A 26,737-nucleotide genomic window follows, 5' to 3' on the forward strand; every position below is an offset into this window, starting at 1 on the left:
TGCGCGGGGGGGCCGTGCAGACGGGTGTGCGCGCGGGGGGGGCCGTGCAGATGGGTGTGCGCGCGGGGGGGCCGTGCAGACTGGGGGGGCCGTGCAGACGGGTGTGCGCGCGGGGGGGCCGTGCAGACGGGTGTGCGCGCGGGGGGGCCGTGCAGACTGGGGGGGCCGTGCAGACGGGTGTGCGCGAGGGGGGCTTTGGCAGGCCTGAGCCAGGCGGTGCTCAGAAAGCAGCAGGGGCTAGTGGGTAGGTGAGTTCATGAGGAGCTGGGGTTTTCTCCTGAGGCCAGAAGATGGAGACGCGGCTGGGAGCCGATGTGTGTTCTAGGGAGACAGCGGGCTGTCATGGGGAGGGTGGTTTGGGGCCAACTGGTGCTGGGTCAGACCGGTTATGTCACCCCCAGACTTGCCTGGCCATTCCCCCGGGAGGGGGCTGTGTCAGATTGAGGGGTGGCCTGTGAGGGCTCCTGGGGTGACAGGGGCACTCTGAACTAGCACAGGGGGTTGCTGGGGCCCGCCCACGACACGCCCAATGCTCCAGGCCCAGGCTGAATGCTGACCCAGCAGGTGTCTTACTGAACGCTGGCCAGTAGCGGAGGGTTCTCATGCTGCAGAGGGTAGGAGGGGATGGCACACATGCTTGGGCCCATGTGGGCCTTCCTTGCCCTCTGGCTGGGTGTCTCAGCTCCAGGATCAGCTCACTCTCTTATGCGCAGTTCTACATCCTGGAGAACGAGCCAGACCTGAAGCCAGGGTCAGTCATGCACACTTTAGTATGAATGAGCCTAGTGCCAATCCTGGATAGGCCCAACAGGAAAGGATAGGAAGGAAGGCTTCCTTTGATTGTTCCATAAGGAAGTTCAGGTCTGATTGCTGCACAGTGAGCTGGGGCAAGCCGGGAGCCAGATCCTGTCTCTCACTCTAGTCTGGTGCTTTTATTTTCTGATTGCCCACCTTGGGTGGCAGAGCGAGCATGCGGATGGGGCACTGGCAGAGGGGAACATGTCTGGGGGAACCTGGCAGAGAGGCGTGTGGGGGTACCAGGAGCCTTGCGTGAACCATGGGGTGGCACCCCTCCCTCCCTCCCTCTGTACCCAGGAGCTGGGTTTGTACTCCATTGATGAGGGGGGGGCGCTCAGCTCTTTGCCCAGGGTCACCTGGCTGGTTGGTGGCAGAGCTCGGATTTGAACCAGATCCTCAGGATTCCTCTTTGAGGCTTGGGTGTGTAGTTGAGGTCTTGGCAGCTGGAGGCTGGGGGAGACATTCCTCATCTGGGAGGGGCCCGGTGCTGAGCCCGCCTTGTGGGGCGGTAGATGCCTTGTTTCCTACACAAACAACCAGGGCTGGCTGGAGCAATTTTATTTTTATTTCCTATTTTTACTTCCCCGTTGGCTCTTTTTAGCAACTCTGGGTCAGATAGGCCCCCGCCCTCCAGTCTCCACCCGGCTTCCTGGCCCAGGCCTGGGGCCTCAGAGAAGATGAGTGTATGTGATTCTAGAGGGGATTCGGCAGCTTGGCTTGCACTCACTTGGTGATAGGGAGCTCACTCCCTCACCATATAGTTCTGCAGTGGCCCCTTTTCATCCTCTGGGACGAGCCACGGTGGGGCAGGGGGTGTTGGTAGTGGGTGTGTCTTGGTGCATGACTCAGTTTCCTCACACCCCTCCCTGGTTCTCAGCTGGAGGCTGAGGCTTGGAGTGGCATGACAGAGAAGAAAGGGTGACTGGTATAGGTGTATGTGCCAGGTGGGGTGGGCTGTGGCCATGCGGGTAGATAAATGTGCAGTGTTCCTGCCTTGGACCTGCTGGACAGGGTGTGTCGAGGGCAGGGCTGGACTTGGTCTTGTTCAGACCATGTGCACCAAGGGCCCTGGGCCAACCCCCTGAGAGATGGGCTGTGCTGTGGGGTCAGCAAAGCCCACCTCCAGGGCAGGGGTTGTTGGAGCGGCTGGCCAGCTGGGGTCTTCCCGTGATGGGTGCTGCTGGCTGTGGGGCACGTGGAGACCCCAGGTTAGAGGGCGACTCCCTAAGGGCTCATGGCCCAGCCCAGGGTGAGGGGTCTTGGGGACTTTGTCTGCCTGTGTGAACATAGCTAGGCAGCATGCCAGCATTTGGTGGATTGGAGTCCCGAACTGTGATAGCAGGCTGGAGAAAGCACCAGACTCCTGGTGCTCCCGGGCTTGAGTGCGGTTGGGGTGCGGGACGAGCTTGCTGCAGTTCGCCAGGTGCCCGGTGCGGCCTGTGCCAAACCCACGGCACTCCGTGTACAGACGAGGCTTGGGCTCAGGGAGGCCAGGCAGATCTTCAAGGTCACACAGCTTGGGGTGTGGGGTGGCCAATGCCACGCCCTCTCCCTGTCTTTCATAGATGGGGAAACTGAGGCACAGAAAGTCGGAATACTGCTGCCAAGTTCCCACAGGTGGCAGCATGGGACTTTGCCCTGTGCTGCCCATTCCAGGCCTTCAGTGGGGAGGGGCTGGGCAGAATGGGGTGGGGGCAGGGTTTATCCAGGACCCTCCGTGGGCCGTGCACAGGGTGGGGGGCTGCAGCATCAGGATGGAAGGCTCAGGTGGCTTGGGCGTCGGGGAGCTGCTTACCTGGATGGGGACATGGGATACAGACAGGCCCACCCTGCCAGGACTTACGGTGCCTGCTGCATGCTGGATGGCTGATGGCCGGAGCGTGGACAGGTGGGTCTGGATGAGGGCTCCGGGCTCAGCGGGTCAGGAGGGCTCCCAAGGACCGAGGAAGGACGCAGACTTGGTGAGGGCGTCTGGTCTGGGCCTGGGCCGCCCTCCTCCGCACTGGCGGGGCCCGCTTTGTGTCCGTTTGTCCGTCATTGGCGGTAATGGCAGAGGCCAAGCACCCATTGATCCTGAACCCATCCTGCCGAGCCCCACTGGTACCTGGGACCCTCTGTCATCCTGGAGGTGCTGGGTGGGCTCCAGGTACAGGCTGCGGGCCCCCGTTTCCTGCAGGACACCAGGTGTGGTCTCCTGGGCTGACATGGGCAGCCCCAGCCGCGCTCAGGCCTGCCTGGTGAGAATGGGGCTTCAGGCCCTAGGAGGTAGTGGACAGCACTGGGGGATGAACCCGCCCGGCCTCCCCCCTGACCCTTCCTGCCCTGGCTGGCTCAGGGAGTCCAGTAGGCCACTGTAGTCCTTTGCCCAAATCCCGCAGTGTGAGTGATGTGGGTGGTTCATGTATGCACGTGTGGGCACTGGGACTGTTGGTAATCCCTTGATTACAGGCCAGGAAACCGAATCCCGCAGCTGAGGTGGTTGGGGGGCCACCTCCTCCTTGGAGAGGCCCAGGGCTTACAGGATCTCTCCCCGCCCCGCCCTTGGGAGGCGGCGTATGTGGAGGGGGGGCATCTGGCTGGTGGAGCTGCCTTGTTATCACAGGGCAGAGGGGCTCCTCTTCGTAGTCTAGGAAGCCATATGTGGGCTGGGTGGCTCTGGGGTGCTGGGGCGGCTGGACTTGTACTCAGGCCTTCATAGCTGGGTGGCCTGGGCCAGTACCTCCCTCTTGGAGCCTGGACTTCGTTGTCTGGGAAGTGGGGTGATGACACTTGCTTGGGGGTAGGCGTGGAGGTGAACCTAAGTAGGGCCAGACTTTCAGTTCTTGCCTGGGAGCAGGGAGGAGTGGTGGCTGGGGGCCCCTCTGAACCTCAGTGTCCTCATCTGCCCGGTGGAGAGAGGAGTTTCTTGCTCTGGTGCTGGGACATGAGGATTGCCCATCAGTGCCCAGTCACGCCTGGAGGTGAGGAGCATTCAGTGTTGGGCTGGGCGGTGTGCGGAGGATGTGAAAGTTCTGCTCCCCTGGGAGGGGTGGTTTCAGGGCAGCTGGCTCCAGAACCATCCTGGGAACCAGGAATCTCCAGGGTCAGGAACTGAGACCTGTTGCCAGGTGTGGCCTTGGCATGGACTGGGGGGTTGCGTTTTCCTGTCCAGTCCCCACGGGCCTCTCCCTGGGTCCTGGGTATGGATGGGTGTCCGGGTGGGTGGGCTCTGTCAGGGAGGGACCCCTGGCTCTCAGGGGACCAGCCCCCCACTTAAGTGAGTGAACACTGAGCCCTGGACTAGAACGATTCTGGGTTCCCCTTCTTCTTCAAGCAAAGAGGATCTTTCGTAACTGTGGGAAAGAGCATTTCTCCCCGAAGGCGGTGGGGGCGGGGGCTTGGTCAGCAGATGTGACGTCCCCCCGCCCTCTTGCCCTCTGCCCTTCTGCCTGCAGTGCCCTCCGGCCCTTTGCCGGGCCTCTCGGCCCCACCAGGGTGGGGTGGGCTGGGCATGCCCAGGCAGCTCTCACCCCAGGCCTACCAGTCTCCCGTGGGGGTCCCCGCGGGCAGAGCAGAGCCTCCAGGGGTTCCCGGCGGGGCCGTGCCCTGTGCATTCCCACCTCTGAGCCTTTGTGCAGGTGCCCTCTGCCTGGTGTGCCTGCCTGGCCTCTGCCCTTTTGTCCCTGTAGTCAGAGTCCACTGGGGCTCCGTCCCCTTGAAGCTGGTCCCCAGCCCTGAGCTGGGTGTCCCCGTCCTCAGAGGGTCCCTGACACCCCCCATCTGCTCCGTACCCCAGGCGGGGATTGGGCCAAACAGGCACAGGTCCACCTTAGTGTGCCCTGGGCCCTAGTTTCCCCAGCTCCAAGTGGGTCCCTTCCAGCGCTCAGGAGTGAGGATGGTGTGGCTTCTGGCCCTGGGAGGGGCTGCTGCCGTGGCGAGGGGCCAGGAGCTGGCTCACTCAGCTGGGATCTGGCTGGTATGCAGTAGGCGCTTGGCAGGGCTTGGGGCCAGCAGACTTGGCTCCCTGCCCATGCTGCTGGAAGGGTCTGTGATTCGGGTCCCACCCCTGTGCTCCTGACTCAGCAGCCGCAGGGTGGGGGAAACCGGAGGTTTCTCCACAAAAACCCCAACCCTGGGCATCCGCCACAGGGCCCAGATTTCTCTCCAAGGTGGGAAGTAGAGCCCTTGCTTCCTGCCTCTGGGTTCCCAGCAGGACATTGCGGGTGGGGCTGGATCCGGGGCTCTGGGCTCAGCCTGGAGGTGTCTCCCCACCCGCTACCCCAGTCTGCACTCCCCCAGTGCACCACCTTCTGTGGTTCCCCAGTGCTGCAGAATGAAGTCCTCACTGCCTCCTGGCTTGGCTTTCCTTCTGCCCGCACTGCCCCTCCTGCCGCCACACAGGACACCCCTCGGTCCTCAGGAGCCAGGCCGGCTTCTGCCTCTGGTTCCCACCCGCACTGCCTCTTCGCCTGCCAGCTCCCTGCTCTGATCACTCTCCACGTATACAGCCTCCTCCAGGGCTGTCCTGGCTTGGGTCCCCACCACCCCTAGGTGGTAGTGCCTGGTGTCCCAGCGCCCTGGTGGTGGCGGCAGGATGGGGCTCAGGGTCCCCCTCGGTGTCACTGCGGGCCTGACAGGTGGATGTGGTCCTGGAAGGGAACACTGAAGCCCTCCTCTGGGGTGGGGGGCTGCCTGGCGGGGAGCTGGGGCTGGCACTCACAGGGCCTCTGCTCCTTGGGCAGGGCACCTCCAGCCCCCCGAGGCTCTGGCTGCCCCAGTGCAGTGTCTGTGGAGGAGATGGAAGGGGGTGCGCCCCAGAGGCCGCAGCGAGCATCTGGTAGGGGGTGGTTTGGGGCAAGGGCCTCGGTTTCCGCATGGTCAGGTGGTGAAACCAGCCCCCACTGGGGTGTCTCGGGGCGATGTCTGCACTGCCTGAGGCTGCCGCTGCTCCTGGGGGAGGAGGTGCTCGGGAGGAGGATGAAAGTTTGGGCCGAACGCGGAGGTGGGGTTTCACGTCCCCTCGGCCGCCAGCGGTGGGCACACGTGGTGGGCGTGTGGCCCTCCGTGGCCGCCCCAGGGCCAGCGTGCAGGCAGCCAGCTGCGGTCAGGAGCCTGGGGTTGAGAAGCTTCCGTCAGGGTCCGGGTGGCCTCGGGCCAGCAGGGACCGCCATCCCGCACCCCCCACCACTGCGGGGTACACGTTGTTGTTACTCGGACTTCGCGTTCCTGGCCCGGCCCCTCCTGCCGGGTCTTAGTTCAGCATCTGATGGCAGCCTGGGTGCCCCCACTCCTGCAGCGCGCCCGCTACCTCCTTGATCCCTAAAGGTGTTTGTGAAACACGAGCTAAAAAAGATTCTTCCCCAGGGGTGGGGGTGGGGGGGGAGCGCAAGGAGGGAGAGAACAATTGATGCTGAAATTAATTGTGCTGCGCGGTTTTCCTCTTGCCCCCCACTCACCGTCAATGCATAATGCATGACCAGGGAAAGTGAAAAGTAATTAGAGTCTCGACTCACCCGCTTCATTCATGACTAAATCTGGGTCAGCGCCTGGCACAGATAAGCGCGAGTGGGTGCCACGCGGCAGGACAGTGCCAGTGCTACTGCACCTGCTTTGCGTGTCGTGCCCAGATGCCCCCTCCTACAGGAAGCCCTCCTAGATGCCCTCCCCCCTTGGAGGCTTTTTCCCACGCCTGAGGCCCAGTGTCTTCTGCGTCTGATGGTGTCTTTTCCTCACCTTCCCTGTAGGGACCATGTTGGGGGCTGGCAGCAGCTTTGGGGGTGGGGCACGTGGGGGCGTGGGCGACAGCCCAGTGTGATCTGCTGTCAGGGACCACACGGGGCCTGCTCGAAGTGCTCGCTTGTTCCGAAACGCTTGACCCTGATCGCGCCGTCCTTTTTAGATCTCTCCCATGCTGGCATGGTCCTTGGGGTCCTTGGGGTGAAGTCCCAACTCTGGCCCTGGCACGGGTCCCTGCTGGGGAGGCGGACCAGCTGTGCTGATCTGCTTCCTGTTGCTAGAATGTTCCCAGCCGTCTCCCTGCTCACAGCCTTTGCACGTGCCGTGCCTCCTGAATGCCCTTCCTCATGGCCCCCGTTTTCTTCCTTCTGATCTCACTTGGGCATCACCCCCATGGACCCCCTAACTGCTGTGGCCTCTCCCCCACGGTCAGCCTCAGCCACCTCAGCCTGCTTGTTTCCCTCTGAGGGTTTGCCGATGGGGCTCCCGTCTGTTCCCCTGACTGCGGGGTGAGCTCTGGGACTGTGGGGGTCCCAGGGACGGCTGGCATCCCCACGTTTTCAGTACAGTGGGTGCAGGAAGAACGTGGCGAGCCCCCATTTCTGGGTCCGCAGCTGCCTGTCCTCTGCCCCCTCCCGTTGATAACCTTGCCGAGACAGTAGGGTACTCTTAGGGAGGGGTGAAGGGAAGGCTCTGCCCCTGGGGGACGGTCCTTTGCAGCATTGCTGGGCTCTGCATGGTGAGAGCTCTTGGGGGGCCCCCGGGTGCTTGGGGCAGTGTCTGGGTAGAGGGGTGACAGTGGGGGGCCTGGCCAAGACTCTGCCACCTCCTGACTCTTCTCATCCTACAGAAGGGGAAAACTGAGGTCTGAGGGCAGATGTTCTGTCTGACTTGAGGCCACTAGGGAAGGTTTGAGAGGTATTAGGCTAGACCTGGGCCTTGGGGGAGGACCCCGGGCCTTGGGGGAGGGCCCTGGGTGGTCACTGTGGAGGGGGGGTAGGCAGGGGTGAGGTGGGAGCCTAGAAATCACCCTGGGACTGATGGCACAGGCGGCTGAGTGCAGAGCCTGGCAGATAAAGGGTTACAGGTTGAGGGAAGTAATAATGTTTCTAATTTTCCATTGTGATTTAATAAAAATGTAAATCTTGGGGTGGAGGGCGGCCCACCTCACCATGGTGTTGACCTAGAGTAATTGCGGGCTCCTGGTGGTCAGCCTGCTTTTGTCTCCACGGCCCTGAGCCTGGTGCCTCTGTTGGCCCAGGAAGCCGAGAGCCCGGGGCAGACACCGCGCCCCCTGCGCGGATGGACGGGGAGCCGCCGTGCCGGGGGCTGCTGCTGCGGGAGCGTCAGGGCGTCTGCTGAGGAGGAATGCCCGGAGGAGGCTCCCCTCTGACCCTCCTGCACTCCCATCTCCAGAGGAGCTCGAGGGCTAGGCTGGGATGGCCTGGGGCCTGTGCTGACCACGGTCAAGTCCCGGCTACGTGGGGGTGACGTTTGAGGTGAGCTTGCAGGATGGGAAGAGGTAGCAGGCAGAGCTGTGGAGGAAGAGCGTTCCGGGCTGAGGGGCGGCGTGTGCAAAGGCCCTGACCCGGGGCAGCATTTCGTCAGCTGACTGGGGCTCGATGGTGAGGACAGGTGGCGGCGGGGGGTCGCAGTGACTTTTGCTGGTGTGGTGAGCACAGTGGCCCTTGGGGAATGGGGATGCGGCCGTAGCTCAGGGAGGGTGAGGCTGGCAGGGCTGCTCTCGGAGCTCAGGACAGTCGGAGGGACATCCTGCAGCAGGTTGCTGTGGGTCACGGCCCCGGGAGCCGCACATTGTGGATCCGGGCTCAGCAGAGTTCACAGGCCGTTGGGGACTCTTCCTCAGATGGTCACCTCCTTTCCTGGGGAGGTGACACAGCACACTCCCGTGTGTGAGACCTGCACCCGGTCCTGGGTCCTGGGGCTCAGTCGTGCGCGTCTCTCCGCTGCCAGGCCGTGGAAGCTCACTAGGACACCTCCTGGGTCCTGGACATGGAGGGGGGCAGCTGGGCCCTGGGGGGTTCACGGTCCCCAGTGAGAGTGGAACTCTCCCCTGACACCAGCTTTGCCGAGCACGAGCGATGGTGTCTCACCACTGAGAGGCTCCGGGGATGGGGCAGGCACGTCACCCAGTGAAGGGGGGCCCATGCACGGAGGGTGGGTGGTGCCTAGCCATGCTCCGCCGCCCCGGCAGGGACCTGCACTGCCTCTGGGCTCATGGTGGGCGGCGGGGGTGGGGTGGGGTGTCTCTGAGCACTGCCCCCACCTCACGAACGCCCTTGTGGAGACTTTTCCGGGGGCGGGGGAGGGTCTGGCCAGAGTTGCAGACCCCAGTTCCCTGCCCTAGCTGGGCCTGGAGCCACCACCCCCTACGCTGGTGATGTGGGAGCCTTTTTCTCCCCCAGCTGCCCTGGGCTTTGTGCTGGGTCACCTGTGCACTGTTGGTGGTCCTGCCTAGGCCAGCTCTGGGCGGGGGCACCTTGGTCAGGGTGCAGGGTGCGGCCAGGTTTGGTGTGTGGGGAGGGAGGGCATCCCTAGATGGAGCACTAGGGTGGGGACAGGGCCTCTGGGGGGCTCTGGGCATGAGTGAAGGAAAGCAGGCTGCTTGGGCGGGCTGTGTGTGGGTGGACCTCAGCTGGTGGGCTGGGACCTGCCCCTCGGGTGCCAGTGTTCTGGTGAGGTTTGATGTCTCTAAGGTTCTGTGGGACTGAGTGAGCTGTGCCCCTGGGGGCACAGTCCCTGCCCCTGGCGGTGGGACCGGAGGGATTGGTCTGGGAGTTACAGCTGCATGCCCACGGATCCCCGGGGCCGAGCCCCTGGGTGTTGCCCGCTGGGGGAGGCCGCTCCAAGGGGGGCTGTGCAGGGGGGCAGGCAGGTGGGCAGGCTGCCCAGGACGGAGCTGCGTGGACAGCACCTGCCATCACGTCCTGCCTTCAACGCTTCCATCTCCTCCTGGCCGGAACTGCCTTGGAGGTCCCTGGCCCTGCCGCACCCCTTTGCCATGCCCTGGACCCTAACTCAGCCCTCTGTCTGGAGCAGGTGCAGGCCCGGGGTCGGGAAGAGCAGGCCCAGCAGATGGCAGGGCGGGCTTCTCGGCCCAAAGATACCGGAGGTGTCCTGCCCACCACACGCTTTGATTGAACAACCTGTCCGGGGCGACTGGGCAGCTGGTCAGTGTCAGGCTCACAGCAGGATGCATGGAAGCCGCCCAGCGCTCCGCGGGGAGGGGGCGAGGCTGGTGAGGGAGGGGACGGGCCTCAGGGAGTCCCTGGCGACTGGCGCTGCGGAGCCGAGCCCTGAGCCCAGCTTCGGCCTCAGGGTCCCTGGGCCCATGCCCTGGCTCCCACTTACCGGCTGGGGCTCCGGGCGGCCCTGTGGCCCTCCGTTCCCTCATGTGTAAAGGAGGGTGCAGAACTGTGCAGACAGCATGTGGGTGGCTGGGGACCCCCTGGGGGCTGCCTGCAGAGGGGCTGGTGCTCACTCTTAGAGGCCTGTGGTTGGTTGCTGCCCTGCAGTGGGCACCCGGCGACGGCACCGGAAGGACCACGGCCTCTGGCCCCCGCGTGCTGCATACCTGCGCGGGAAACGGGAGGCACTTGCCGGGTGCGGAGTCCTGCTCTTGGTGCCCGACCGGGGCCGAGGCTGGGGCCTTGCTCCACCTGTCCTCTCCTCCTCCTTGGGGCGGGGGTCTCCTGGCCACCCTTGGCGGCTGCTCCTTCGGGATGGTTTTCTTTTCTGTTGGGCGGAGGTGGGAGGGAGGTGGCCGGGCATCCTCAGCCTGCTGCACGCGGGGACGCTTCCCAGGGAGCTGGGGGGCCTGGGCCCCCGCTGGAAGTTGCAGCACCTCCCCTCCCCGGCTCTGCGTCCTCGTCTGGACCTCCGCTGGTGTGAGCACTGCTGGCCGTGCACGGGGGCTCCGTGACAGGACGAGGGTGCCCGTGTCAGAGGCCAGGTGTCACATGCCTTTCTCACCTGGCCATGCTCCTGCTCCTCGGCGAGCGTGGGCAGAGCTTCTCCTCTCCTGCCTCAGTGTCCCCTCCTGGGACACAGGGGCAGCCCACTCAGCCTCCGAGAGAAGACTTTGTGGCCTTGACGTGTCACTGCCTGTGTGAGGCAGTCCTGGCATTAGGGGCCGGGCGCCCAGGCATTTTGCATAGGAAACGGAGTGCTGGGGACAGGGCTGGTCCTTCTGGAGGGTTGGACCTGCGTTGGACCAGGGGGTCATGGCTAGTGACCTTGGGCCACAGCGTCCTTCTGCTGGGACTCACCCACCGGAGGCCCCCGACCAGCAGCAGGGTTTGGCGATGCACCCGGGGTGGGGACACGGGGAAGGGAGGAGCCCGTGGCCCCCAGGACATGCAGGATGCTGGCCGTGGGGCAGGCAGGTGTCCGGCCCCCGCCCTGTGGGCTCTGCTCCTCCAGCCTGCCCTGACTTTGTCAGCCCAAACTCGGTGTCCTCCTGGCTTGGGGAGCCCCTGGAGAGGGCAGGGATCCTACACCTCGGGAAACGTGATGCCCTCCCCGGCCTGTGAATATTTCATCAACGGATTAAAAATTGAAGCTGAACTGTCCGCTGCTCGGGGAGGGTGGAGGAGGGGCGCTGTTTGAGTATTTTTCTTGATGACGGAGCCATGTCAATTAGAAGTGGCATTGCGGTTTAAAATGCCGATCTGTGGCCTTCTTTAATTAAGGCCGAGACATAATCACCCATCGGTGCCGTGAATGAACTTTGACCGTCAGAATGAGAGGTGATCGGGGCACAGCAGGGCTTGTCAGAGCCGTGTGCAGGGGGCCTGGAGACATCGGCGGGGGCCACGCAGAGGCTGTGGCTGGGCCTGGGGGGTGCAGTGGGCATTCTGGTCTGTGCGTATGTGTAGGGTTGTGGGGAGGAGTCTGGTCTCTCTGCGTGTGTGCGCGTGTGCGTGTGTGCACGTGCGGGGCTGGGCAGGGCCGGGGTGGCTGAGGTCTGGCTCTCCGCTCACCAGGAGACCTGCCGTGCTTGCATTGCCTGGTGGCTGGACAGCTGGAGCCCTGAGGTCACACAGGCAGCTTGGGGCTAGCGAGGGTCCCAGGAGTGGCGTGTGAAGGGTAGGCAGGCCTTGGGTGCAGCAAGGGGACAGTGTTCTGGGCCTTGGGACTGAGGAAGAGAGGGCCTTTTCCCAGGGCTGCCCAGGTGGATGGCTGGGTGGGTGGCTGGCGAGACAAGACGGGCGGGCCAGCTGACACCGGGCCCCCAGGCCTGCGGGAGCCTGGGCTCGGATGGACAGTGCCACTCCAGGTGGGCGTGTTGGAATCCCTGGCGGGTGCACTGGCTCATCCAGCCAGGCCTGGTGGCTGCTTGCCAGGGCTCTCCAGGGTCTGGGAGGCCGCATCGGGGCCCCTGGGTGCATCTCAGGCACCAGGGAGGGTGCAGGGGCCCCGCTCCAGGCCCCCAGGCACGCAGTGCAGGGCTTGGCACTGCTGCCCTGCCCCTCCCCGCCTCGCTCCTGCCAGGCAGCGGGTATAAGTGGCCACTTGCCAGGCAGCAGACTGCCCAAGGCTGAGTGTCTGGACCACCCAGCCTCCAGCCACTCTCCTGCTGGGCCTCTCTTGTTTTCCTTTGGCGGATCGGAGCTAATCCTAGCCGCTGACAGGTGCCGCAGCAGCTCCTCGGCAGGCTGGCTGGACTCGGGGCGTCCCTTCCCCCAGGTGCAGGTGCCGCGGGGTTGGCTGGGGGGGCCAGCGTGCAGTGCCAGCATGGGTGGGGGCAGCCCCACGCTCAGTTCTTACTGTCCCCAAGCCTTGTCCTGCAGGGGTGCAGAGAGGGTCCCGCTCGCTGTTGGGCACAGTCAGCCGTGAGGGCAGGGGTGCCCCACTCCCTTTTGGGATGCTGAGGTGAGGCCTCTCTGGGGTGGGCGCTCCCTGTGGTGGGCGTCCCTGGGCAGTGCACACCTGGCGTGGTCCTGCCGTATGGGTTGCCAAGTACAGTGCTTCTGGCTGTGTTGTGCGGCCTGGGAGGGGCAGGCCCATAGCTGGGGGCCAGGGACCCACTGAACTGGCTCGGCTGGGGAGGAGGTGAGCTTGTTTTCTTAAAGTAGAGGGCTTCTGGAGGCGTTTTCTCAAACATCCCCCGAAGTGGAGTTTCTGGTGGCCCCTGGCTGCGGGGGCCCGGGAGCCCCGGTGGCCCGGGCTGTGTGCTTGCACATGTGCCTGTGTGTGTGCACATCTGTCTGCATGCAGATGTGCTCACACCTGTGCACATTGGGCTGGTCTCCCTCCTCGAGGCCTAGCCACAGGCATTCCTGGCTTTAGGCAGATCTTCACTGGTTTTCAAGAGTCCTGACTTTGCCCAATGATTCGCTGTCAGCTTCTTGGAGTCTTTGTGTCCCCACGGCGCACCGAGCCTTCCTGTCCTCCTGAAGGTGGTGCCTGGGGTCCCCCAAGTCAGCAGGTAGTCTGCCCCCTCCTTGTCCATCTCCGGGCAGGAGGCTCGAGGTGCCCTCTGTGTGGTGATGCCAGGCCTTGGGAAGGGAAGGGGGTGCCTTTGGACCGTGATTCATTTACAGGGCTGGGTGTACCTTTTTGGGAAGTCAAGCCACCTGTGATCTGTGATTCCTGATCTCTGTTGGTCCGGGTGATGTTGGCAAGACCCTGGGACAGCTCCACACATATCCACAGGCCGTGCTGAGGGTGAGCGCAGAAACTTCGTCTGCAGTTGGGGGAAAGTGCCAGAGGTCCTGGTTCAGATGGAGACAGGGTGAATGAGAGGTGCTGCCTCAGAGAACAGTGCTCCCCAGGCCCCGGAGAAAGGGGGCCAGGACTCACACCGTGACCGCTCTCGTCTCCGTAAAGACCTGCCTCCACCCCTGCCGGGGAAGGCAGAGGCGCGTGCAGCTGGCAGTCCTGCTCCGACTGGTGGACCGAATGGGGCTCAGCGGCGAGGAGTCTGGGCCCTGAGCGTGGTGTGCTATGGTGCGTGGGGGACGTCAGCCAGGGAGGACGGGACCGGAAGACGCACGTGCTGTGCGGGGCTGGCCTGGGTCTGCCGCCTCCCACTGCTCCTGCACTTGGGCTCCTCCAGTGAGAGCCAAGTAACGGCACTGTGTCTGTTTGGGTCGAAACTTGTGCAGAATTTTGCACCGCAGGCTGCCGGGGTTACTCTGCATCCTCTCTCTGGGAGCAGCCGGGTGCAGAAGGTCTGTGGGGTCTGTGGAGCGCTGGGGTGAACGCATCGACCCCGTTAACTGTAGCCTTGCACTGACCCGGCTGCCCTTCACGGGCCAACACGGGAGTTTGTGAAGCTCCTGGCCCCTGGGCTACACCCTAGACCAACTAGATCAGCAGCCCTGAGGGCAGTGCCTGGGTGCTGGGACCTTTTCTCGGCTCCCTGGGGATCCTCGTGTGATCAGGTGGAGGCCCACGGGCTCAGCGCATGGGGGCCTCATCCGTGGGGGCCCTCCCCATGGCTCCATGCATGTGTACATGTGGTTGGGCATTGCGTGAGGTTTAAATCTTCAGGAGCTCTGTTGTCGCTCTAAGTCTCCGATCTGGGTCAGCCCTCCCTCCCGTGCCCCAGGCCCTTCATATGCCTCAGGCGACAATCATCTGAGTTCTCCAGCAGTGGCTTCCTTCGGTAGACCTGTGCACTCTGACTTTCCCTGCCGGCTCCTACGGGCCTTCCAGGCCTTGGACAGCCTCAGGGGCCACAGGGAGTCTCATTGGGGAGTTTGGGAGCCTGCCCCAGAATTCTGGGGTGTTTGGGCCAGAAGGAACCCCCCAGACTGGCTCCTCTGCTCGCAGGAGGCTGCATGAGTGGGGTCTCCATTGTAGAAAGGCCCAGGACACACAATTCCAGGAAGAATGGGCATTCCTCTCTCGTCTGCCCAAGTTGGCCTTTGGGGTCCAGATGGGGCTGTGCCTGGGCATCCGTGAGCCCTTCTCTGTGTCTGGCTCCCCTTTGTCTGCACAGTGCTTGGCCACCACCCCAGGGCAAGGGGAGCAGGTCCTCGGCTGCTTGTGTCTGACTCTTTTCTCCCCTGGGGTCCATCCTTACCTGGGAGAGGTGCGGGCCCAGGCCCCGGGATCTGTGGGCTTCCCGGGTCGGTGTGCGCCGTGCTGCGTGGGCCGGGTGGTCTGAGCTCCTAGTCCACCGTGGAGGGGGCAGGAGCCTTTGTCCAGCGGGTCCCGGCCGGCCAGCACTATTAGCCGAACCAGCCCAGCCCTCAGTGTGGGTCCCAGAGGTGTCAGGCAACACTCCCGTCCCCACCCGCTCCTGGCCTCAGCCTCCTGGTTTGCCCCCAGGAGGGCCGGACTGGTGAGCGGCGCTCTGGGCTCAGCCAGGCCTGCTTGTTGAGCCTCTCACTGGGGCTTCACGTCTCAGGTGGGGTGGGGAAGGAGAGGCACAGGCCAAGATCGAGGGGGGCGGTAGAGCCCAAAAGGAGAGAGAAGACAGCACGTGTCTGTGGCCAGGGCCCAGTGAGGGCCGCTGAGGGTGCGGGAGGTACCTAGCTTCTGCCCTCTGTGTTCTCCAGCCTGGAAGGCCGCCGGGTCCTGGCAACACCGCAGAGGCAGGTAGGGACCCAGCCATCACACTGCCTGCAGTGCTGCTGGTGATTTTCCCCCAGGGTCCTGGGCTCTGCCTACCCTGGAGTCTGCGTGTTCTGGAAAGGCCTGTGGCACCCAGGTCCCAGGGGAGTGGAGGTTTTGAGGTTGGCCTGCTCTCTGGTGTCAGACAAGCCCTGGGTCGGGGAGGCTTGACCATGGCCGGGTTTAGGGGCAGCCACCTGCCCTCTGGGATGGCTGCTGGGCCTCGATATCCCCCCCAGAGTGGCAGGGCTGTGCCCCCCGCGGGGAGCTGGCTGGGAGAGCATGAACCCTGCTGGGCTTGGTTTTTCTTCCTTCCCACCCTGGGGGGCTGGGGCAGATGGGGGCCTTCTTGGGAAGCGGCCACGCCCCCACCCGACTTCCCGGCCCCCAACCCTATGGACTGTGTGTCAGGCTGTTGTGGGTCACCCCCACCGGGGAGCAGGGGACCCCAGGCAAGTTACTCAGCCCCTCTGAGCCTGGCTTTCCTCCATAGTGAAATGGGGAGAAAAAGTCCTACCTTGGGTTTTTGTGATGTGGAAAAGAATTGTCTAGCTCACACCTGGAACGCATGTAGGATGTGGCAGTCAGGCCGGGCTCATGAGAAAGATTCCTGATGGATGGCCAGGGCTATGGGGGCTGAGGGATCCCTCTGTGTGCTCCGACTGTGTACCTGCCACAGAGCACCGCACGCGGGGGCGGCTGGGCCGGACCACCCTCTACCCAGGGAAGGCTGGGGGACAGTTAGTGCCTCACCCCAGGGCGCGTGTCCCTCTCCCCCAGTGAAGGGCCTCAGAGCCCTGGGTGCCAGGCATGTACTGGTGACAGTCCTGGTTAGTGGCTCTCAGACTGGGACACCCTTGAGCCGGGGTCTGGGAAGGGTGGACTCTCTCATCACGGCCCTGCTGGAGCGGAAGGTCACAGCCTGGCTGGTAGCAGGTTTGTCGGGCAGTTGGGAAAGAGTGGCTTTGTCGGGGAGTACTGGCCACCCCACCCCAGCCTCACCCTGCCCCAGGGACGGCTCAGCCCCCACCCTGTGACAGAGGGCGTCTCCCTGGGGCCCCTCTGGCCTGCCTCCTCCCAGCCCAGCACCCAGCAGGCAGGCGACCCTGAGCGCCAGCGCCCAGGCCCCTGCAGGGTGCCCCCAGGAAGCCTCGGGCCCTGCACCGGGCTGGGGAGCCACGGAGGCACAACGAGCACAGAAACAAAACAAAGCAAGAATCAACCCCCAGCCCCCAGCCCACACCCTGCATCTCCTTATCTAATCCACAGCCTGTTGCAATCGCTTGCGCGGTGCTGTGGAGAAATGCGATGGAACAGATAGTCGCCAGGCGCGGAGTGTCTGGGCCAGTTGGACGGGTTGGTTCCTGCCCCAGGTGGAGGGGAGAACCTGGCCGGAGGTCACTGCCTAGGAGCGGGCAGCCGCCTCCTGCCTGCTCAGCAGGGCTCCTGCGGGTCCCGGGAAAGGGGGCTTTGCACCGAGCTGGGTCCCGCCTTGGCCCCGCTCCTGTAGCTGTGATGTCAGGTGCGTCCCTGGAGGGCTGGGGGTGGAGGGTGAAAGAGCTCTGCCCGTCTGCTAGGATCGTTCGCAGTGAGTGCAGGCCTGGGGATGGCTGTGTCCGTGGGCAGGGTGGCAGCTTCCGAGGCCCCGGTGACCGTGTCCCCCCCCCCCAAGCTGGCCCTGGTGTCCAGGGGACTGCCTGTGGTGGACATCATCAAGAGCAGATTTTAGGTAGAAAATGCCCTACCTCACCAGAAGTCAGATTTCTGTGAGCCAGAACCTTCTGGAACACAGACATGGGCCAGGAGGAGGCAGAAAGGGCTTCCATCAGCTCAGAGCCTATGTTCTTAGAAACTTGTATGTAAATCATGGTTTCTTCATAAGTTTATCAGTTTTGCCCTGGTGACCTTTGATCTATCTTATCGTAGGACAAGACCTTGGAGACAGTTTGTAGCAAACCCGAGATCAGCAGGGAGAAGTGTCCGCCAAGGAGGAGGCAGAAAATATCAACTGTGACCTGGGCCACCCAGTGGAAAGCTGGGAAGCCTCAACTGTCCACGGTGCCCCGGGGAACACGGGGAAGTGGCAGGGGAACCGATTGTGGGTGGCTCCGGGATCTTTTTGACATTCTGGGCCGTGGTTGGAATGAGGTGTGATGCTCCCTTATGTTTTCATGGACAGACCCTGGTTGTCATCTCCTTTATAACGGTCCCCATGGGAGGCCCTGCATCACTGCTGTGAGGGCTGTCCCAGGGCACTGGCCTCCGGCCCCCGGCCCCTGGCCAGGTGTGAGCTCTTTCCCTGGTCAGAGCTGAAACAGCAGGCCCTGCCCAGCCCAGCCTGGGTGTCCTTGCCTCATGAGGATCCTGCCCTGATGAGCCATGAGCTGGGCAGGAGGCCAGTCAGACTGTCAGTGGCCACATTCGGGCAGGAGGTAGGTGAGGGTGCAGGGTAGAGTTGGGGCAAGGGGCAGGACACGGGCAGTGGCAGTCCTGGGAAAAGGCCCTCATTAACCTGGGCTGGGGTGGAGCTTTTGGGAAGGCTTCCTGGAAGAAGCAACAGTCTGCAGGTCCAGACAAGGAAACAGCATATACAAAGGCCCAAAAGTGAGAGAGGAATTCTGGGTTTGTGTGGGGAGGTCAAGAGCTGGGGCCAGGCAGGTCTCAGAGGCCCTGTCCGAGGTCTGGAGAATCGTGGGAGCGTTGTGCAGGAACCGAAAGGTCCAGTTCCAGAGAATTCGCCAGGAATCCAGGAATCCGCCTTTCCAGGCTTCTGTTTGGGTGTGGTTCCAGCAGAGCAGTCAGTCAGGCTGTCCCCCGCCCCCCTCCTGGCCCAGGTTGTTAGCAGGACCGGGCAGGGCGCTCAGCCCTGCCAGAGACAGGCCCTTCCTGGGGCGGGCCTGGGCCGGGGCTGGGGTCTCCGGGAGATGGCAGCGGCCGCCTTGGGAGTGTTGGCAGGTCTGAGTGTGGCCTGTGTGTGAAAGCATGCTGTGCAGGCGGGTGGAGGGCCGGGAGCCCTGTGATTGGCCATGGTGAGCTCAGGGAAGGGGTGGGGGGGGGTCCCAGGACGGAAGGAAGGAGGAGGTGCCGGTGGTGCCCTCGTGGGCTTAGCCTCCCCCTGCCCCCACCACGGGAGAGGGGCCCATTCAGTTCAGGGAGCATTTGTTGAGCACTCCTGGGTATAGGAGAAGCTTGGGGTGAGGCCCAGGAGGAGACCAGGTCTGCAGCCAGCGAGTGGGGTGCTGCGCGGAGGCCGGGCGAGGGCTGGGGCGCAGAAATGGCCTTGGAGAGCTGTCCTTGGCCGTCTGGGGTGAGAGCGAGGGGGTGCGTGCGCCTTTTGCGTTGGGCTCTGGGGGTCCCTACTCCATCTGAGGGTGCCTTAGGGCCAGATTTGGAAGCCACTGATCTCACTCTGCCCCTGGGGGAGACTGAGGCCCAGCAGTGGACACCCAAGGGTGTGCAGAGCCCGGTGAGGGCGTGCAGGGTTCAGTGGCTTTAACAGGGCGGCCCCGGGGCCTCTTATGTTTTGGAGCATGCCCTGACGTAATTCTCCAGCAGTAATGATCTAATTAGTCGCTGTGGTCGTCTCCCGCCCCTGCCCCCGCCCCCCGCCCCCCTCCGCCGTCCCCCCACCAGACACTTACCTCTCCCGCCTTCACTCTCCTTCCTCCTGCGTCTACTCTCTCTCCAGTGCTCCTGCCCGGGCGCCCGCCCTCCTCCCAGGCCCCGCAGTCCCTCATCCCCCTCTCAAGGGACACTGAGCGTGGCTTTGTCTGCCAGAGGTGCTGGGCTGGGGAGGGTAGGACCCTGGGGAGGTGGCTAACGCCCCTTTCCCCATCAGCGGGCCTGGATTGATTTTGCCTGAAGATTGACAAAGACCCCTCGCTCTGCTAATAACACAGTCAAAAGCCTAGGAGTCATTTGTGGCCCAAGTCCCAGGAGAGGGCAGGGTCCCAGTGGCCCTGGGGTCCAGAACAAGCTAGGGTTGAGCCCAGTGGGAGTGGATGGCAGGCTGTACCCCCACTCCCACTGGGGCTTGGAAGGTCCCGTGACAGCTTTTGCGCCCTCGCCCCGGCCCCAGGCTGCCCCATGTCTGTTTCCCTCTTGGGCAGGGCAGCTGAGGCTCCTTGTCACCCCACCGAAGGGCAGGGGAAGGTTCTGGAGCCGCGGGGGTCCCAGGGCCGGCAAGGGGACAGGGGAGCCAGACAGGACAGTGGAGCAGTGATGTCCTCCCTGGGGCTGGTTTCCTCTCGGCCTCTCTCCGAGGAGGCTTTTCCCTAAGGCCCTGCTTTCTTTGTATCTTGTCTCAGGGTCCTTGGGCTGGGCTGGGAGCTGCGGGCCGCCCTGGCCGGGCTGCAGGGTCCTGGGATGGTGCCTGGCTGCTGCCTGAGCCGTGACATGCTGCACATTTGCTGGTCTCCAGGGCTGGGGGCAGAGCTGGCAGGAAGCAGCTGTGCCTTCCCTGCTCCCGCCCCTGCTGATCACGGGACCGTGCCCCGTGGCCCTGCACCAGCCCCGGCTTCCAGGGTGGCCCCTCCGAGCCCGCTTCCTTTTCCAAAGGACTCCTGGGTGCCTCTCTAGATGCTGCTGCCGCTGTGGCTCATGGCGGTGCCCAGGGCTGCTGAAGGTTCTTTAGCCACAGGTCTTGGGCAGGGAAGGAGGTGCTTCAGCCCCTGGGCCTGCCTAGTGTGGGGCCAGGCCTGGGATCTGGGGCCGCTGAGGGAGGAGTGCTCACCCAAATCTCCTGGGGGTTTGGCCCCATCCAGGCCCTGGGGCCCTGTGAGTGGGGGCTGCCCCCAGCAGGTGGCCTGGGACCTCCGCCTGCGCCGGAGGGTAGACATGGGGCTGAAGTAGGGCACACATCAGGGGCGCTGGGCTCTCAGGAAGGCAGGGCCCCCCCGACTGCTCTCCGTGGCAGAGAAGGCTGTGGGGAGGGGCTTCCTTCCCCGGTGGCTGTCAGAGCCCCAGCTGAGCCCTCTCTTCCTGGTCTGGGGTCCAGGAGACCCCTCTGGGTGGTCTTGGAATCCAGGAAGCCTGGCAAGATTTCTGGGATGCCTCCTGCCAGAGGAGCCCCACACTGTGCCGGGCTTGGGCCCACAGCTCCCTTTGGTAAGCACCTCCTCTCCCCGGCTCTGCTTGGATCTTATCTGATGGGATAGAGTGGGCCTTTTGGTGTCATACTTGACTTTCCCACGTGCCCTGCCATCTGACTCATCAAATTAATGTAGTAACCATTTTGCTGATTTGTTTATCAGCTAATGATTCTGGAACTTTCTCTGGGTCAGGCACCTGGTCCCAGTGCTAGAGGGGAGCTTGGAGATCCTGTTGAATGTTCTCATTTCACAGATGGGCAAACTGAGGCCTCCCTCCAGGCAGGTGGCTGCTTCTATGCTGTTCCCATCCCCTCCTGGACACGGCCCTGTGTCCCATGACCAGCTCGAGCTGAGGGCCTACGGTGTGTGGAGGCCTGTTTGAGGCCCTGCCCACTGTCCTGTGTGTCGCACCCTCTCCCCTGCCCCGTCCAGCCCCAGTCCATCCGATGGGGGGTGGGTGGGTGCAGGTGACACCTAGGGCTGGGGACACGGAGGTGTTGGGGCTCCTGGGGACTAAAGTCTTCCTCAGGGACTCCGCGCCCTTGGTGGGGGTGCCGTCAGTTGTTGGTAAAGAGCTTTGTCGAACTGTCATGTGTGTTTCCTACCTGCCAGGCAAGTGCCTAATGGCTCTGATTAAAATCAGAGGGACTCTGGAGGTTCCTCGTTTAGGAACAGGCCTGTGTCTCTCAGGACTGCCCTCCATCTGCCTGAGTGACTAGGTGGTGGTGGAAGGTTCCGAAACAAGAGCTCAGAGCCCGAGTGCCGTGGGTGTCCTCCGGGTCTGACCTGGGTCAGAGATTCCCCTGTCAGTCTGCAGACTGGGGACGACAGTGTCTGTCCCCTGCAGCAAGCACCCTTAGGAGCTGGGATGTTCCCCCTGCCTTGCTGGACTGGCGGCTCAGCTCCTGTGGGGACAGTCCCCATGGTGTGGCCATTGAACTTGGCCTGGCCCCCCACTGGTGGGAGGAGCGCCAGCTGTGGCCCCCTCCCAGCCCTGAGCTCGCCCCCTCCCGGCCCCGAGCTCGCCCCCTCCCGGCCCTGAGCTCGCCCCCTCCCGGCCCTGAGCTCGCCCCCTGGCTTGCACCGCCTCTCCTGGTCTTTGTCCCACTTCCCCTGTCAGTTGGGTTGGGAGGGGACAGGGCTCCGAACGGTAAGCTGTGCTTGTCCGTGCTGTGGTGGCACTGCCCCCCCATGCCTTCAGTGGGTCCCCATCACTCCTGGGCTAACCCTGTGTCCCTCAGCCCCTGCCCCGCCTGGAGCCTCAGCACAGGTGCAGGTGTCCCCCAGCCCAGACCGCCCCACAGGGTCTCTTGCTCCTCCCACATGCCCCCTCCAGGGGCCCTCTCCTGGACCCCTTGCCCAAGTTGGGGTCCCCACTGGATGCTCCTGCAGCCCCAGCATTTCCCCTTGTGCCCCAAGCTCCATGACTTGGGTGGCTTGTCCCCGCCTGACTGTGAGCCTGGAGAGGGTAGGAGCGGAGCTGGCGTTGGGGCCACCGTGTACCCAGCAGCCTCCACGGGGCACGCCGAGTGAATGCACGCCGTATTCCGAGGTGGCAGAGCTGCCTCCGCAGCTTCCCGAGTGTCTACCCTGAGCCAGGTGCTGGGCTGGGCACGGACGCACCTGCAGCCAGTTCTTCTGAGCAGGAGAGACCGGGGGCCCCGCCCGGGTGAGGCTCGGTCTGCGTTGGAGCCGTGCCCACCACCGCTTCTTGCGTGTCCCTTGTCGGCTGTGGCCGAGCCAGGCTGGCGGGGCTCGCCTCACTTCACTGCACGCCTGAGACCTCTCCCTGCCTCCCTCCCAGCCCACTCTCTTCCTGCTGGAGCTCCGCTGGTGAAGCTGGCGCCCCTCCCTCCCACCCCTTCCCCTCCTGGGGGTGCTGGGTGCTCATTTCTGCAGTGGTCTGCCCAGGGACACAGACCCTCCTGGGAGTCACCGTGTCTGCTGATGGATGGACCCCGAGCGATGGCTGCGGGTCTGTGGGCAGTGGGACCTCATCGCTCTCTGTCCCCACACATCCAGCCAGGGCAGGGCTGCTTTGGAGACCCCTCCCCTGCAGAGCCGATGGGCTGCGCACCCACCCCTTCCCTGCCAGGAGGGAACGGGAGGAAGGCGTCCATTTAGAGGATCAACTAATTTCACACCTCACTGATTTCCCATCTGAGCGTCCATCCCTGGTGGGCCTGCTTCTCACCCCTCACCCCTGCAGGGGCTCCTGTGTCTCTGTGGCTCTTTGCTGTGGTCTGGCTTCTAGGACTTGCCGGCAGTATTTCTGGGAGGGCCCCCGGTAGTGCACATGGCCAGAGGGGAAGTGTTGGTGAGGACGCCACCGGGAGCACTGCGTCCGGGCCGTGCCCGGTACTCCGTGCACGTCTGCACTCGGCCGGTATAGTAGTGCCGTGCCAGCATGGTTGGCGCTGCCCCTCTCTGATGCCCAGAGCACCCCCACATCCAGGGCAGCGCCCCTGTCTGGCTGATGGCTGGGGGCGGGGGGTGGCTTTTGGGCAGGTGCGGCCCTGTGACTTGTGAGTGGACCTTGGGTCCCCTGCTTTGTCATCTGCACTTGTTTTAGAAGCGTGGGGAATAGCCTTCCTTACCTTTCCAGCTGGAAAAGCCCCAGCTCATCCTGAGAGACTGCTGTTTTAGACTCTCCATGGTGGTGACGGGACTGATCTTGTTTTCCCTCTAAATCTCAACCTGAATTAAGACATCTCATTGGGCTGAGCTTCCGAGGTCCACAGCGTCTTGTTGGTGAAGTCCAGGTGTTCGAGGACAGGGTGCAGAAGCCCTGGAGTGGGCAGGGCAGAAGGTAGGATGAGGGTCCGATGTGTGGGCACCAGGAGCCCCAGCTGATCTGCTGAGAGGCTCCAGGAAAGGCCTGGGGTTGGTGACTTTGTAATGATGGCAGCGCCTTTTGGGTCCCTGTGTCATGGGTCCCAACAGCCTAATGGGGCAGATGGGGCAGTTTACAGCTCAGAAGCTGAGCCCCGCCTGGCCTTGGCCTCTTCTGGACCCTCTGGATGGCTTCATGCTAGAGGTGACCTGAGCTGGGCATCTGCTGGGCGGGGGCAGGGAAGTGGTGGCCGTAGGGTGCTCTGGGAGTTTGGGGAAGACCATCTTTGAGACCGTGCTTTGCCCAGTTCTGCCTGTGGTGACCTTGGAGCTGTCTGGGACCCAGTTGGGCCCCTGGTATTGGCCGGTCAGGGGAGAGGAGCTGGGCGTGTGGGCTCCGAGTGCCCAAGGTGGGGCTGGCCTCTTGGCCCTGGCTGGTGGTCCTGGCCTTTTGAACATCATAGATGCAGATGTCCATCCCTTCTCCTCTGCGTGCCCTGCCTCTTACAGAGGAGGAGACAGGCTGGAGAGGGCTCTGCCCTGTCCCTGTCACCCTGTGTGTGAGGGGGCCAGTCCTGCAGTGTCTGGGGACATTTCCTACGGTGAAGGCTGTGCAGGTTTGGATGGCGAATGTAGCCGGGGTCAGGGTGTTGGTTGCACACCCAGGCCTCAGGAAAGCATCCATGTGTGCTGTCTCGCGGGGTCCTCTCAAGAGCCCCCTTTAAAAATGAAGAGATGGAGACTCAGGGCCACACCCCAGCAGCCCGCCAGCCCCTGGCCAAAGCCCCTCTGCCCGTCTTTTGTTTCCTTTGGGGAGCGTTGGTACCCAGGTGGGTGAGCCAAGGAGGCATCTGGGCCCTGGGTGCACCCGGAGCGTGGCCCAACCCTGCCTGTGTGGACAGAATTTGGCAGGTACGCCTGCTCCTAAAAAAAGCAGCTGCCCATGTGTTCCCACGTGAGACCTAAGTGTTCTGGGCTTATCCGTGGCTTTGCATGCACGGGCCTCAGTGTGGACAGTGGGTTCTGGTGCAGTGTGTGGCCAGGCCCTCAGCCTTAGCCATTGCTAGCTGGAGGAGGTGGGGTGCCAGGCCCAGTGGCTTGTGCTGTGCGTGGACTGGGCCCTCCCTGTCCCTCAGTGGGACAGTTGGACCAGTTTTATGTCTGTCCTTGGTGGCTGCAAACCCTGGCCAGGGGTGGCCCCGCGGGGCCAGGTGGACTCAAGGAGGGGCACTTGGCATGCTCCATAGAAGGAAGGGAAGATGTGTCGGGCAGAAAGCATTCCCCCCCCCCCCCCACTGTCCTGCCCAGCTCAGGCCCGATTTGGGAGAAGGGTCCCACGTCGGGTGGGGGGCTTGGCCAGCAGTGGCGGTGCATACAGATGCCCAGCAATGAAGCTGGGCCCTCTGTGACTTGGAGGGTTGGGGTCGGGGTCGGGGGTCAGGCGAGTGATTTCTAGGAGCATTGTCTGTCTTGGCTGGAGCCTTAAGGGTTTTTGTCTGGAGCCTGCTTGCACCCCTTCCTTTCTGGAGGGGTCGGGGTTGACACCTCCTCAGCATCTCAGGCCAACCCCCGAGAGCTTTAGCAGCAGCCTTGGGAGAGGTGTCTTGCTACTCCTGGAGGGGAGATTGAGGCTCAGAGATGCTGGGGCCCCCCCCAGTGGAGGGGCCGTGGTCCTGGGGTGGGGGGTGTCTCCTGCATCGGTGCTGCCTGGGTGGTCTCCGACATGTGGGGAGGGGAGCGGCCTCTCCTCTCCCTTTGCTCGGCTCGCCACCCCTCCTGGGGCCACGGGCCTTGGCACAGGCTCAGGAATCCCACATTATCTCAGACTGCTTCCAGCTTCCTCAGCAGGGCGCGGGGCTGCCCCCCTCCTGCACCGGCCACATCTGGAACCCATTACCTCGGGGTGTCGGCGGCAGAATAGCCGGCTGTGGCGGGCTCCCGGGGCCGTGGAAGCCATACTCTCCTGGGCCCCAGCCGCAGCTGCCCCCCACCCCGGCCCCCTCGGACAGGAGAGGCCAGGAGAGGCCAGCCTGGGGCCAGTGTGGCTGTGGGAGGGCGGGGAGAAGTGTCCCTTCCCCAGTGGGCGTGGGCCTCCCCGTGAGGAGCCGGCTGGGGCCGGAGAGTATCTCTGGCTGGCCTGGTCTTCCAGCTTCCAGAAACAGCACCTGGAAATTCGGTGTCAGGGTCTGAAGGGCCCGGGGGGACTGTCCCCAGTGTGTGGGGACCTGAGGGTCAGAGAGGCAGGTCCCTTGCCTGAGGCCATGCAGTGCCCTGGGACCGAGGACTGACCCCCGCCTCCTAGATGCCGGCTCCTGCAGGGCCAAGGAAACTGTGCGCCTCGGAGGGGTGGCCAGGGCAGTGGTCTTGGGCCTCAGTGGGCAGGTGGCACAGAGCGGTCCAGGAACCAGCCGCCTGGAGACGGGACATGAACCCAGGCAGGCTCTCCTCCCTTAGCCAAGCTGTTAGGTCACGTGGGGAGCGTGTGGTGGGCTTCTCTCCCTGGGGCATTTGCGGGGTGTCCTGGGCATTGAGTTTGCCGCGAATGCCGCCTTCAGGCCTTCACTTGCCCAGCAGTGCAGCGAGTGCATGGGGCAGATGTGCCCGCCGAGGGGCACAGAGCCGTCCTTGGCACCTGTGCAGGTGGAGAGCAGCGAGGGGCTGGCTGTGCTGCCCTCTCCCTCACCAGGAGCCACCAGAGACCCTGCCCCGCCTTGTCCCTGGCAGCCACGCTGGTTCCGGGGCCCTGGCTCGGCCGGCCATTTTTGCTGACCCTGCAGGAGCTGCTAATTAAGCTAAAAGTTCCCAGGGCTCCCTGACATGGGTTGAGGGGATCAGCCTTGCTGGAGAGACTCGGTGATAAGACGCTCTGCCTGCTTGGTGTAATTGTTACTAAACAAACACTGCTCCATTCATTATGTAGCCATCTCTGCCCTCCTGGAGGGGCCGCCGCTGTGCTTATGCCCCAGGCCCGGGCTGCCCCGCCAGACCCCGGAAGCCTGGCTGCAGCGGTATGAATTGGGGGCCTCCCCGGGCCTGGGGGTCCCTCCCACTGTCTGAGGGCTGAAGCCGGGGGCTTCCCCAGTCTGAGCCTAGGGGCCCTGGGGGACCTTGAGGAGCCTGGGGAATAACAGCCTGCAGAAGATAATCGGCACGGGGGTGGTCACATTAAAGCTCCATGTCTTCTGGGGCCCTGTCTGAGCGAGCCTGGGGCCCTGGATGGACCTCTTCCCAGCGAAGGTATGGGGCCCTGCCTGCCCCCAGCTCTGGCTCCCTCAGTGCCCGGTGTCCCCACAGGATCAGCAGGCGGCTGGTCAGGGCCTGACGGGGTGTGACCAGGCCTCCACGAGCAGCTGAGGCCCCTTCCCGAAAGGATAGCAGCCACTCTCGCTCTGGCTGTCCCCGGGCTCCAGTGAGGACGCCCCTGAGGGCCTGGGGCTTCCCTCCCAGGGCCAGACAGCCCCAGCCATGTGGGAGAGATGCTCCCTGTGGAGTGAAAAGGCCCGGGCAGTGGACGTTTCTGGAGAGCTGGCTGTCCGGCTCTGAGTGAGAGACCAGGTGTGCCGTTCTGTGGGTGTGCACGCGTGCGCGTGCATGTGTGAGTGTGAGGGCCTTTTGGGCCCCATCGTCCCTAAGAGCTCCTCACAACCCCAGCCCTCTCCTGGGCCTCCTTGCCCCCCAGGTGCTGCCCGGGTTTGGGAGTCCTGGCCCCATTCAGG

At 63.8% G+C, this 26,737-nt stretch overlaps 1 protein-coding gene across 2 annotated transcripts in view; it reads left to right on the forward strand.

Moving 5' to 3' along the window:
• Positions 1–26,737, forward strand: part of RXRA (retinoid X receptor alpha) — a 98,451-nt gene that overhangs the window by 15,246 nt on the left and 56,468 nt on the right. The window contains exon 1 of one of the 2 annotated variants that reach the window (XM_028093416.2): positions 3,605–3,758. The exons of the other annotated variant lie outside the window; for it this stretch is intronic. Coding sequence (XP_027949217.1) covers positions 3,722–3,758 — 37 coding nt within the window. The 5' untranslated portion in view covers positions 3,605–3,721. Of the gene's footprint in view, positions 1–3,604; positions 3,759–26,737 lie in introns of those variants that run through there. 2 annotated transcript variants of the gene reach the window in all.

The sequence above is a fragment of the Eumetopias jubatus genome, unplaced genomic scaffold (genome assembly GCF_037043125.1).
Source record: "Eumetopias jubatus isolate StellerSeaLion01/CBP00866 unplaced genomic scaffold, mEumJub1_p1.0 scaffold_15, whole genome shotgun sequence".
Taxonomy (NCBI): domain Eukaryota; kingdom Metazoa; phylum Chordata; class Mammalia; order Carnivora; family Otariidae; genus Eumetopias; species Eumetopias jubatus.